The sequence below is a fragment of the Tribolium madens genome, unplaced genomic scaffold (genome assembly GCF_015345945.1).
Source record: "Tribolium madens isolate multiple individuals breed KSU strain unplaced genomic scaffold, Tmad_KSU_1.1 Scaffold_91;HRSCAF=231;Tcas5.2_LG7, whole genome shotgun sequence".
In the NCBI taxonomy this organism is placed as follows: domain Eukaryota; kingdom Metazoa; phylum Arthropoda; class Insecta; order Coleoptera; family Tenebrionidae; genus Tribolium; species Tribolium madens.
The window spans coordinates 6,823,763-6,834,429 of record NW_025401063.1 but is presented as its reverse complement, the minus strand read 5'-3'; the positions used below and the strand labels follow the sequence as shown (position 1 = coordinate 6,834,429).

At 35.2% G+C, this 10,667-nt stretch overlaps 1 protein-coding gene across 1 annotated transcript; it reads right to left on the bottom strand.

Moving 5' to 3' along the window:
• Positions 1-4,341: 4,341 nt before the first annotated feature.
• Positions 4,342-7,263, bottom strand: LOC123010625. The gene has a single exon (XM_044407662.1). The coding sequence runs from the start codon at positions 7,217-7,219 to the stop codon at positions 6,494-6,496; it is 726 nt and encodes a 241-aa protein (XP_044263597.1). The 5' UTR covers positions 7,220-7,263; the 3' UTR covers positions 4,342-6,493.
• Positions 7,264-10,667: the final 3,404 nt, after the last annotated feature.

Sequence of the window (10,667 nt, the reverse complement as noted above, 5' to 3'; positions counted from 1 at the left end):
AACCCATTTCCGTTAATAGCGGTCATTAATATTAATGAGCTGTAATGAAGAACAAATTAAAGGCGTTAGAAACCACGGAGCAAAGAAAAACGACGTTTCTGCCACCGATGGTTTGTCTCTCTGCGATATTAATTATCACGCGAACCTCCAATAATTCTGAATAAACAAGCAATCGCAAGCATCGTTGTTGTTTGACTTATCGTTGAATACTTTGTCAAAAATTTTATTGCGGCCACACGATCCGACATTTATGGTTGAAAGTTTCAAGGGAATTGCGTTCTTTTCAGAGTAATATGGAAGGAATCCATCATAAAAGCATTCCATGCGGTACGGGCATTAATGTAAACGTCATATTTCCTTTTTATCCCTTGAGTCATCTAAACTGTTATTGATTGCTAGCGAAACCGACGTTTGCCTACGAATGAAGCAGCTTCTTTTTTATTAAACTTTAAAATACCTCCAGGACGCCACTTATTATCACAAAAAGGCACAACTATTTTTAATACCGCTCGACGCAACCATGCATTATCCCATTCAGCCTCAAGATATACTACCATTTCCGACATCAAAAACATATTTCCCACCGTGCTCAAATGTTTTATTAAATTTAAAATTTGCTAAATTTTACTACAGCATATTTGAAGGAAAATGAAATAACACTGTGACCACGTAGTGACGCCAAAATTTATAGGTAATTATAATAAAGTACGTCGCTTTTTAATTAATTACACGATTTCCATTTTAACTGCAAACATTGCGTCAAAAGTTAATCTATTTAACCAATAAATTTATACATTTTGTCCTATCTAGTTGCTTTAACCTAATTATGTTTTCAAAATATCATTAGTAAACTTTTTGTTTCAGATAATAGTTTTAAAAAAGCAATAAAAGTTCATGTTTAATCTTCTACAAGAGTAATATTTTATTTTTACAAACTGACTTTATGAACATCCCACACGCAATTTATGTCGATACTTGAAAGGAAAAGTTTTCCTCCGATTTTTTCAAAGATGTCTGAACAAATAAAGTAGAGAATTAAATGGAGGCTACTTACAAGATGTATTTCTGAGTTATTCTTTGAAGATACTCAGCTTATATACCCAAAGATTCCTTGCGTTTAAAGTGATGACTTTTGTTTTTGAATTTAATTTATTAATAGCGTTGAAAAGTACCATAACATTCTTCGACTAAAACCCACTTTTCCCTAATTCCTCTTTTAGCTTTCATACGCTCGCTGAAATTTATTACATTTTTTCTTCAAGTTTGCTTTGTCTTATACATCACATAAAATGTTGACCCCTCCTCTTATAATACATAGCTATATAACTACATAACTTTTGTGTTTCGTTATTAAAATCTGAATTTTCCTTTCATTACAGTTTGCAAATTGGGTTACCACTCTTGCGTTATGTAACTTGAAGTAATAAAATTTTAAATGTGTATAATAGAATGAGTAACCAAATAGAGCGCTCATTGTACGTTTTGGCCTTTGACCGTCATACACTACGAAAAACAATCTGAAAGAAACAAACAGAATTTTAATTGCCAGAGTGAATCGTACAAAGCTCAATCACCCTCGCTAAATCAAAATTTAATTAATTTGAAAATATCAATTCTGCTTAAATTATTGCGTCCATTCTATCCAAACAATATTATATTTTCTGATTAAATTTCGCAGTAAAATGACAAAGCCACAATGCATGAGCATGAACAATCATAAAATTCGTTATTGCAGCTTCCGCTTCCAATCATTTCTCCAGCAAACAATATTCGGTTTGTTGTTTAACTCGTCAAAAATGCTTCGTAAACGCTGACTATAATTAATCATAATTTCACATACGAACTTTTTTGGCTAATATTTTAATTTTAGAAAGTATGTGAATTTTGTCAGTGTGACCTTTTTAGCGAAATTGTAAACTCGTGTTGGTGCAGACGTAATCGAAAAATATTTTGTTTACAATTCTCGTTATTGCGGCTGCGTCAATGGATGTCGCATCAATTTATCTTCGAAGCACACAATTTATTGACCGAAAAAAATCTAAATGGTTATATAGGACCGTAACGGAAAATGCTCCGCTTTATTGGTTGTTAAACGAAGTCATAAAATCGAGGCCTTTACTTGTGTGAGTTAATTAAATCCTTTCCAATTTGGTTAAAACAACTTCAATGTAGGATCACTTAATCGCATTTTTAGAAATGTAATTTGTTTAATTTCACGTAAAGAATCAAGTGTAAAAAAACACAAATAATACAATACATACTAGTTTCAGTAATCGAAAATTATTTTCATGAACTAAAGCTCTCGCGATTTGACAGAAAAAGACTAATGTAGCATTCTGCTTTCAGTGTTTCAGACCGCCTGCAACTTTTTAGCTAATTTACATTTAATTTCTTTGCCGGCTTTCTCCCGCTTCCGTTTTAACTGTATTCGATGTTTTCGTTCTTTAAACGACTCATTCGGATTAAATACAGTGCTATTTACAACACTTCTGAAACGTTGCCGAGAAATTCTCCGAATCAATTTATGCTACTCGAATCAAAGTTCAACAATTCATGCCGACCTGATTAGTTTTCCCACTTTTTTACTAAATTTCGTCTAATCATCCATCATTTAAAAGTACTTCTTAAAATCATGACGCAAACAGCGTATTTACAAAATCTACATTTTGAATAATAAAAATAAAACGTATAAACATCAGAACGGCTTTGTTTTGAATAAATTTATTCACGACTGTTTAAAATTCAAATATAATTAAATATAGTTATAAAGTAAAAATGTTTATTCAAAGAGCAGCTGTCCATAAATATGTTTTTCCTGAAAATTCCGCAATGAAAATCATAATTTTGTAACGGTTTGACAGAAACCGAACCGATAAAGTTAATTTTACAACAATTTTATTCATTCTAGTAATTGCAAACCAAGCTATTTTATTACAAACATAAACAAAATCATCGATAAATTGAGATAAACGTTCATTTGACGTAATTTTAGTTGTAAATTAATTATTTCCAATGCGCCCTACACGGAGCACTGAAAAGAATTTTACTCCCAATGTTTTATGGCCCTTAAATAAGTATAAATTGGCAATAAATTCATCAGTGGTACACATCTGAAACAACACATTGTTCAATGAAAATACTAAACAAGGTCGGAGATTGAGATAATAATGTTTGTTTATTTATGTTATAACACGCAAATAATTAAAGCAAGTGGCAACTTTATCGCATAAATATTGATACAATATTACATTTATAATGATAAATGTGCTATCAATATTCTGCTAGTGCTACAGGATATTTATTAAAAACTTGCAGGAAGCCCACCGTTTCATTAGCTCGTCAATGAATCATCGTTCTAACCACATATTAATCCTCGATCATTTAAGCTTAACCGAAACTAATTCTATGGCCCCAATTAATTTCTTACTCTTAGCCTCAATTTATTTATTTATTGTTGCTAGTCCTTCGAGGTTCATAAATATTAATAGACAAGGAAATTTTGCAATGCCAATCCGAGGTATTATATTATCGCTGATAATCCCAGGATAAGTTCGTGTTAGCAGAAATGTATCGTAAACTTCCAGCAATGTCGCAACGCCACTTTCGTTTTTTAATTAAAATCTTGTTTGCAGATTTCAAGAAAATGTTTAGTCATTAGCGTTACGGATGTTAGCTCAATTAGAAAAATAATTATGCATTCGTTTTTTGCGTCACGTGTAATCCACATTTTTCATGACTAGCAGCATTTGTGAAATTTGTAACTAGGTCAGGTGAATTTAACTCGGCATGCACAATCGGTTATCGCAAGAACGAAAACGCTGGGAAACGGATTATTGCTTTATTAGGCAATATGCCAACCCCATCTGCAAATTTTTTGCTGATAAAACCCTTTTATTTCAAGCTCTCTCCATGTCAGATTTAATCTTTGAATAAACACCGAATCCGATTTCGACATTAATTGATTATACGTCCGGTATTTTTATTTCGAGGAAAAAATAAAGGGTTAGGCACATGACGTGAATTGGTAGAATCTCGACGAGCAGATGCTACTAACTATGTAAAAGACCGCGCAGGCAGCAAACAATTAAAGCTAAATTGAGTCTATTTGCAAATGACGTACTTGGAATGTCAACGCGAAGCCATAAGCTGTATCTAAATGCGAATCCAAACGAAAATCGATAGCTCATGCAAAAAAGTGCGAATTGCTTAAATTAAAGCATCGCAAGCAGCCAAAATGGAAGTTTTAGTTTACTTACTTGAGTCTTGCACAATTTTAGCCGTTTGCACTGTCGGAAACACTAGACAATATATCGACGGAGAGGAGGTGAAATAAAACTATAGTTCATTCTATAAAAACAGTAACACGTTTTATTCATATTTTATAAGCGTATTTTCACTATGACTAGCTGTACAATATATATAGCAATATTTTATACATATTCACAATTTTTTTCAAACCGGTCGCAGCAATACAAGTCTGAAACCGATCGTTTTTTTCACTTTTATATATACAGTTGATAGATATTTCTTTGGTCTAGTAGTAGCCATAGAACGAATAAGTTTTTAATCAGATCTTCATACTATTGGTTGCGGGAGAACAAGCCGGCCCAAAAGATCCCCCGAAATAAATCTAGTCGAACGATTTGATACGAGTTCGAGCTACAAAAATAAAATCTACGAGTCAAAAATATTCAAAATAGTTTTTCAGTTCTTTTCCGAGGATTGTACCCTGAAATTTTTAAGCCGGCGAGTCCTGCCACCTGATTTTGTACATACATAAGTTAATTAGGTTATTTGGTATACTGTGATAAATACGAAAACGGTTGAACCCTTCCACGGATCCAAAAACGATCCCTGGAATCGTCCAACGAACGATTACATGAAATGCTCTCGGCACTTTTTCAATATGGCATCAATTTGCGACCCTAAATTGGCATTGTAACGTTTTTGTTCATGGAAACCAACGGAATGCTACTATTACAAAACTTAAAAGATACAAATGTACAATCCGGTAACAAAATTATCTACACTTCCCTTGAACTAATTACAAAAAAAATCAGTCAATTTACAGAGGGCAATACTCCCAAAATCACTAAACAATCTTCCATGACTGCGTGCTTCCATCCGACGGAAGCTTTTGAATAATTAATTTCATTTTTGATGATTTAACAACAAACAACGTTAGGGTCATCGAAAATTGTTACGAAAGGTGGAACCCAAGCGTTTGCGACGTCGTCCAAAATTTCAAGCCTTTATACAAAATAATCCTTAGAAAAAGTATTGTCTATATGCTATAACACCGATTAAAACCCGTAAATATTCTGCCGTGGAGAATTTTTTGGTGTATATTACAAACACTAACCCTAAATCTAGTGAAAGACACAAGGTTACGCTAGACTTGTCTAATTTTACATGTAACAGCTGTATGCACAGGAAATAATATTTAACTTCCTATCTAAAGTAATCAACATAAAACGTAAATATTTCATGTGATAACAGCGATATTAATATAAATCCGCTGAAAAGCGGACCTACGATGTCAGTTCTATTGCATTATCTGTCTATTTACTTTTTCCTGTTTGGCTCAATTTACTACACAGTCTGATCTATTGATTTTTTTCTTTTTCTTTAATTTAACACTGTGAGTGCTATCAAATTACACAAGATTTTTAAAGGACGAGCCAACCATAATTTTATAAATTGCAATGTCAGCTATAAATTCGGAAGATGCGTGATGCTATTGCATTTATTGTTCCATAAATAATCACTGAATTGGGACACGAAATTTACAACTTTTCAAAACAGCAACACGAATATGTACAGAATAAAAATTACCTTATAAACTAAATTAGGATTTTTTAAATATGGCATTGAGGTTTTCTAATACAGAAACGACCAAACATGGATTAGTTCGACGCTGCTCTAAACCTCTCTAATTACGTACAGTAGTGAAAAGCTTTTAATGACTATAACAAGGCATGTTACACCTAATTGAAAGAAAAGTTAACTAACGGATTCTCTTGAATTTACTAACGTTATTGGTGCACAAGAATTGTTTAGAAGAGTAAACTTTGTTGGCAGCTTTTGACACTGTGGTAGAAATCAGCTGATGGAGAAGATTTAGAGTAAGTTTCGCCGGTTCCACAGCAAGTCGTCGTTTTTGCTAGAAATTCGCGGTATTGGGTTTCGGTGTTCGGAAGGATCGAGTCGCAAACGGGTGGGCATCCTTAGCAACAGTAACGCAATTGGCGGCGAGACAGGATAATCCAAAAGAGAACGAGAAATCCAAATAGACGGCGGTTAGGTCGCAGTTGCACAAACACAGCTGATGTGGAGGAATCACTACCACGCCCGGAGCACGACGCTTGCGCTCTTTCATCTCCGTCACAGAATTACACACTATTATCACAAGAAGGGTTACGGACACCATAGATGCAACGAGAGGATCCGTACAAAAGTCGTCGAAATCGGCATCGAATTCATATCACAGCGATCACACGTTGTAGCACACCTGCTGGATCTGCGGGAAGGTAGAGGCCAGCGGTATGGCAGAAGTCACATAGGGGTGCAGTCTGTGAGCCCTCAAGTACTGTCGGTACTTGCCGGAGAGGATGTGCTTGTCCTCGGGCCGGTCCGGGCTGCGGTCCGGGTCCGTCCAGTGGCCGGAGTCTCCGGAGCCGGTGTAGGCGGCGCATGCCGTCGCCAGCTGGTCGCGCTTGCAATAGGCTTGCGAGATGGGCACCAGATTGGGCATTTGGTCCCAGAGCTGCTGGCGGTCGGCGTACTGCACCGGGTACTGGGCGGCCTGCTGGGGCTGTGCGGGCTGGGCACGGACCCGTCGCTTGGCGGCAACGGCGGGCTGGGGCTGTCGCGAAGGGAGATTGTTGACGAAGGGGCTTCTCCTCTGACTCTCGATCTTACGGAAGTAGCAGGGGTGGATCATCAGCAGCGGCTCGTTGCGAACGCCCTGCGGGGGCTTCGCCGTATTCGGCAGCTCGTACTCGACGCTGCAGTCGACGTGCAGCGGTCTCGAATAGTCCTTCTGCACAGGCACTTGCACCGTCCTCTGAGGAGGAGTCAACTCATACGCTGGATAACACGTCGCCATGGCGATGTTTACTGACCGCGGATCGGTCCTCGACTGAGCTTCGCACTTCAGCTCCGTACTTGCCGAGGAGAACCCGTGCTGGTGGGGGTAGGAAATCGATGCTCCCGACATTCTGACTGTCTACGAGTACGTCTGTGTCGAGACTACGTCATGGGCTGGTCTTTCGGTCGCCAGGGCCGCCAACATGCGTGAGGCCGACCGGCTCAATCACCGACGTGTTCTAATTATTTACGGAGCACACTTTACGACACAACCGGAGATAGTGATTAACTTCGTTACGTCACGAGCGTAATTGACCGATACAATTTTTACAATTACGGACCTGACAACACACTTATTAATGCTTTCTCAAAGGATTCTTCTTTCTCAACCGTTTTACGTCAACAATCCACTCAATTTACAACCTTCGCAAAACTCTCACTAGAACTAACTCAGGGGATAATTCTACAAACATAATTTGCAGAAAAATCCAACAACTAAATTTATTGTACTTATAGTAATTATATGCTAATGTTTGAAAAACGTAAACCGAAAGCAATTAATAAAACCTGACTAATAGTCGTTACTAATTTTAGAGAAATCATATTTTTAAAGCTATACTCATTCTGTTCTATATTTAAAAAGTGAAGCAATTTAATAGAGCATTTTAAATTGATGAAAACATCGAATTTATGCTATGAGTATACGAAATAATTATTAATGAGAAGAATCAATAAATTAGCTTTTTAACTAATTATATTGTTATCGTAAGTTCAATGTAGACTGTTTTAAAGGTATTGTCATCATTATTTTCTATTTTATAGAATTATACATACTTACGAAAAATACATGCACTAAGGTACATAGGTATGATAAATACCTAAATATGAAATAAAACATCTTCTTATTATTTTATAATATCCTGTAACAATTGGCGCATTAGATTGCCGTATGCACGTACGTATAGGAAATAATATTTTTTAATCCGTGTCATAAATTCTGTCTTTAGTACATGACACTACCCATACATACCTCTACATATTTAATAAAAATATTAATTAGATAATAATTTATGCAACTTCTATTTGTTACAAGTTACACTGAAAGTCAATAAATATTTCGGTAATATCTTCACTATCTAATATGTATTAGTTTTTATACATAATCTATAATTTACTGTTTATCTTTTATAAAGTCAAATGTGAAAAGGAATCATTTAATATTTAAATTTCTGCTCTAAAAAATTCTCATTTCAAGTAGGGTTGCGTGTTTACAACAGAATTATAAATCGGCATCAATTAAGAGCAAAATGATATCCTTTAAAATTTTAACGCTAATAGGACATTAATTAATTAAAGAAAAGATTGGAGAACCCGAATGGGGAAAGCCTGCTCTATCTGTTTCTACCTCAAATCATCAAACAACCCTCGGATTTACTAAATTGCATATTGCATAATGTAGATATTTGTCCCTTTTGTTCGCTTTTAAATATTTGAATTAATTTATTAATTAAGTTAATTGTGTCAATTAATTTCCTATTCAAAGAAAAATATCAAAGGATGTGTACATAAATTATATAATTAACTCATATCTTCCTCTAATGTTGTACCAATTTTTAGAGTATAAAATTATGATGTATGTGACGCATGATATAAATTTTTAGAATCACTGAACCTGAAATCAGCGAAATAGAGATAAAACTAATTAAAATAAATTATGTAAAACAGCTGTTAGAAAAATCGGGCAGGTGCAACCGTTATAACATCCAGTAGGTTCAATAGACTTTAATCAACATAATAGTTCTGATATCGATTAATCAAATGTGTATCGGTAAACATTATCCTTAATTAAACATAAACACTTGAAAAACGATCAACATAGTCACTTTCAAGCGCATTTCCTTTTCAGAAAATCTTGAATCTATAAGTCGTCGTCGCCCCATATGCTACATCTGTTTTGATTAGTGCTTTTACCTATAATGAAGAGCACCAGGGATCTTGTTACGTCAGTGGCGCCTCGCTCGATTACAAACTATTTTACATAAAAGGCTTCAAGACCTCAGTCTGTCCTCAGATCTCATCAACGACTATTTTATTGCACGTCGTAAACACCACATTACAGTCGTATTATCTTATCAACGGTTCTATATATGTTCTTCATAGAATACGATTTAGTATTTTGTTCACCAAGTTACTTCCAAAAGAACATTGCAATAAATATTTACATCCTGCACACACGCACCCATCTACGATTAATAAATATGGCGGCCGGGGATAGTGACTCCACACACTCTAATAAACATTAGCGGTTTATTACAGAAATTTACCAAATGTAGGGATTAGCAGTTTATTGCATGAGTGTTCAATCAACATTACCAAACCTCAACATGTTTTGAGAAATCGAGCGCTTTCCTCATACCCACTTATGCGTAAAAACGCACTGAAAACGCTGATAAAAAGAGAAAGCCTATTTTTTTGTACCGATTAAAGTATAAAAACTATTAGTCATTAGTCTCTAAAAAAATATTTTAGGAAAAAGCTGCTCAAATTCTACCATTAATTTTTTATTTATTCCTGGCAACTGCTGATAATAGATATTATCTTTGTTTGCTTATAATTTATAAATTACTATTTAGTTACATATTTTCTTGTTATCTAGCATATTTGGGTTTACTGGGCGTCAAGTCGATATTTTGCAAACTATTTGAATTTTTGTTATCGCTATCAATATGTTTGCAAGACACGTTTTACAAACATAAAATTTATATTTGATGGCACTGACATTTAAAATTATCTATACGTGTGCTTAATATTTAATAGGTTATTAACTTAAACTACTTATTTTTTTACCAAAATGATAGCGATATTGAATTATGAATTCTATAATGACTAAGTTTACTAGAATTTGAAAGCGGATAAGTTATGAAGAGTTGGCAATAATAGAAAATCTCTGCTTTTGTGTCCCACTATGCCTTGTTTTCTATAGAACCATTACCCAGAATAGGTAATTTATGTTTCGAAAATTCATACTTGCCCATCTTTCTTACACAAGACTTGACAAGGTGAAAGAAATTGTAAAAGTAATAACAATCGCGCCGGTGGTAGGGTCCATTTGGTTTAAAAAGTCCGTTAGAGACGCATTGATTTTTTTGTTAGAAATGTCTGGAAAAGGAAGATTTATACCTTTGATAACAACTTCAATAGCAATGTTCCGCTTAATCCCTCATCACCCTAGCGATCAAATATCCGAATTCCAAAACAATACAGGAGATTTTCCCTTCGACCCTTTTGTCGAACCACCCTAACCTACATTCTATGAAAAGTAAAGTGGCATGTCGTGATTAGCCCCGGGGGTGCAGACGCCATCAGAACACAGCGGGAAGTGTTGTTTACTCTGTCCCTTCCAACCCCCTTGCCTCGTCGTAACCTTCCTAACTTATTTTATAGAGAATAGAAGCAATTATTTAATTTGGTCGTGTCGCTTCTAATGGCGGATGAAAGTCGTTTGCTGAAAAACTACCACTGGAGATAATAATGGCCGGAGGTTAATGTATATTCTTCGGATACGTTACTAAGTGCTA